Source organism: Chelonia mydas, chromosome 1 (genome assembly GCF_015237465.2).
Source record: "Chelonia mydas isolate rCheMyd1 chromosome 1, rCheMyd1.pri.v2, whole genome shotgun sequence".
In the NCBI taxonomy this organism is placed as follows: domain Eukaryota; kingdom Metazoa; phylum Chordata; order Testudines; family Cheloniidae; genus Chelonia; species Chelonia mydas.
This window is the reverse complement of record NC_057849.1, coordinates 3,236,555-3,238,795: the sequence shown is the minus strand read 5'-3', so window position 1 is coordinate 3,238,795 and position 2,241 is coordinate 3,236,555. Positions and strand designations below refer to the sequence as shown.

Here is a 2,241-nt window from a genome sequence, read left to right as displayed (position 1 = left end):
CCAGGAGTGGATAGGGCTGGGGATAAGAGGAGATAGGAACAGAGGTTTGGCCTTAGGGGAAGAGGTGGGACAGGAGTCTGGGGCTTGGAGGTACAGGTAGGGCAGGGCACCGGGCCTCAGGGGTCCAGTTATCAGCAATTAGTAAGGTCGGAAACCTATGAATTAATAAATTGTACACAGACTGCTTCCTCAGTTTCTCACACTGACACAGCACAGTAAGGCCATGAAAAGATTAAAGTCACTTTGACTGTCCCGTCAGTGATTCAGGGAAGAGGGTCCAACACCATATAACCAGCCAGGTCTGCACGTAGCTCAATCTGAGAGTCAGAACCTGAGGAGAAACCATTAGGGGCCTTCATGAGTAAAGAGACGGAGCAGCCTGTCCCAGATCTGTTTGGTCCTTACCCCATAGATGATGGGGTTTAGCATGGGGGGCATCAAGAGGTAAACGTTGGAAATGAGAACATGGAAATTCAGAGCCACATTCTGGCCAAACCGATAGAGGAGGGAGATGAGGAGACGTGGGACGTAAAAGGCTAAAATGACAAAGAGGTGGGAGCTGCAGGTCCCAAAAGTCTTGATCCGGGCATCCTTTGTGGGGAGGCTGAAGATGGCCCTGAGGATCTGGATATAGGACACGACAATAAAAATCACATCCAGACCCATCACACTGAATTGCACAAAGAGTCCGTAGTAACTACTGATGTGGGTGTCGGCGCAGGCCAGCTTCGCCACGGCCATGTGAACACATAATGTCTGGGGGATGATGTTGGTTCTGCAATATGGCCATTGCCTCGCCAGGAAGGGATAGGGCAGTGAGAAAATGCCACAGCGTAGCACCATGGCCAGGCCGATCGTGGCCACAATGGAGTTTGTCAGGATGGTGGAGTGTCTCAGGGGATGGCAGATGGCCACGTAGCGATCCAGAGCCATGGCCGCAAAGATCCCAGACTCCATCGCTGAGAAGCTGTGAATGAAGTACATCTGGGTGAGGCAGGCACTGAAATCGATCTCCCTGAAATTGAACCAGAAGATGCTCAGCATTTTGGGCACAGTGGATGTAGACAGGCCCAGGTCAGTGACGGCCAGCATGCAGATGAAATAGTACATGGGCCCATGGAGACTAGGTTCTGTCTTCACGATGAACAGGATGGTGAAGTTCCCCAAGATGGCTATGGCATACATGGCACAGAAGGGGATGGAGATCCAGACATGGGCCGCCACCAGGCCAGGAATGCCCAGGAGGATGAAGGTGGAGGGGTTGGTGAAGTCAGTTGTGTTGGAATCTGACATGGAGTAGGGGAGAAGTTGTCCAACTCTGAAGCAGAACGGTGTCTCCTGCATGTACCGTATGTCCCACTGCCTTCCTGTATGTGCCCAGGCTCTAGGAGGATGGTCGCAGTACAAATGCCTGGATGGAGAGAAAATGTGAATATGAGACACTACATTCACAACCGGAGGCTGTTCTCATTGGTGAAGCAGATCGGTCGCCCTTCAGAGACTGAAAAATGACATTTTTATTATTCAGAGAAACGAATTATGAACACATGATGCTACTAATGCCAATTCCATGTGTTCTGGTGCTTAGTGTGTCAGTAACTCCAACACATCGTGGTCTGGGAAACCTTAATAGACACCAGCAGCAAACACAATTGTGAATACTCATTATTCATCATTGTTCCTTAGGCCTTGTACACACTGCCAAGTTTTTCCTCCCAAAAAGTATCTTTTGGAGAAGAAACAGTGGCCCTGTACACGCTGCAAAGACACTTTTAACGATGGAACTCCTCAGATTCAGTGAGATAATAAAAGCACCTTGACGCGAGTGGTAAGGCTTTTTATGCAAAACTTTTGTCACTGAAGCTCCAGTGTAGACCCTTGGGCTTGATTTTATTGCTGTAATTGGGCTCTGGAAGTTGTCCCACAATGCCCACCCTGACCAATCTGGTAAGCAGTTATAATTCCTCTGTCCTGCATCGAGGTAAAAACTTTCCACCCCTCCCCCTTTAAAGGCCAGGGAATTTAGCAATTCCCCTGTCCTGTTTGCTCAACATGGAGAGCTTACATCACATCTTCCTAGGTTGCCATGGTGGCTCCACACAGCAAATTCTCTCCACTTTGGGCTACTGTGGATCTACTGGATCTGCTCAGTATGTGCGCAGAGGAGGCCGTGCAGTCCCAGATGTGTTCCAGCTGTAGGAATGTCGATACCTATGGGAGATTTCACGCAGCTTGTGGGAA

At 49.5% G+C, this 2,241-nt stretch overlaps 1 protein-coding gene across 1 annotated transcript; it reads right to left on the bottom strand.

Annotated features, from left to right (window-relative positions):
• Nucleotides 1-345: 345 nt before the first annotated feature.
• On the bottom strand, nt 346-1,293 carry LOC102930998 (olfactory receptor 52R1). The gene has a single exon (XM_007057807.2). The coding sequence runs from the start codon at nt 1,291-1,293 to the stop codon at nt 346-348; it is 948 nt and encodes a 315-aa protein (XP_007057869.2).
• Between the last annotated feature and the right edge of the window lie 948 nt (nt 1,294-2,241).

Excerpts from the sequence above, each read along its gene's own strand:
- LOC102930998 (XM_007057807.2), bottom strand. The coding sequence starts at position 1,293 with ATGTCAGATTCCAACACAACTGACTTCACCAACCCCTCCACCTTCATC.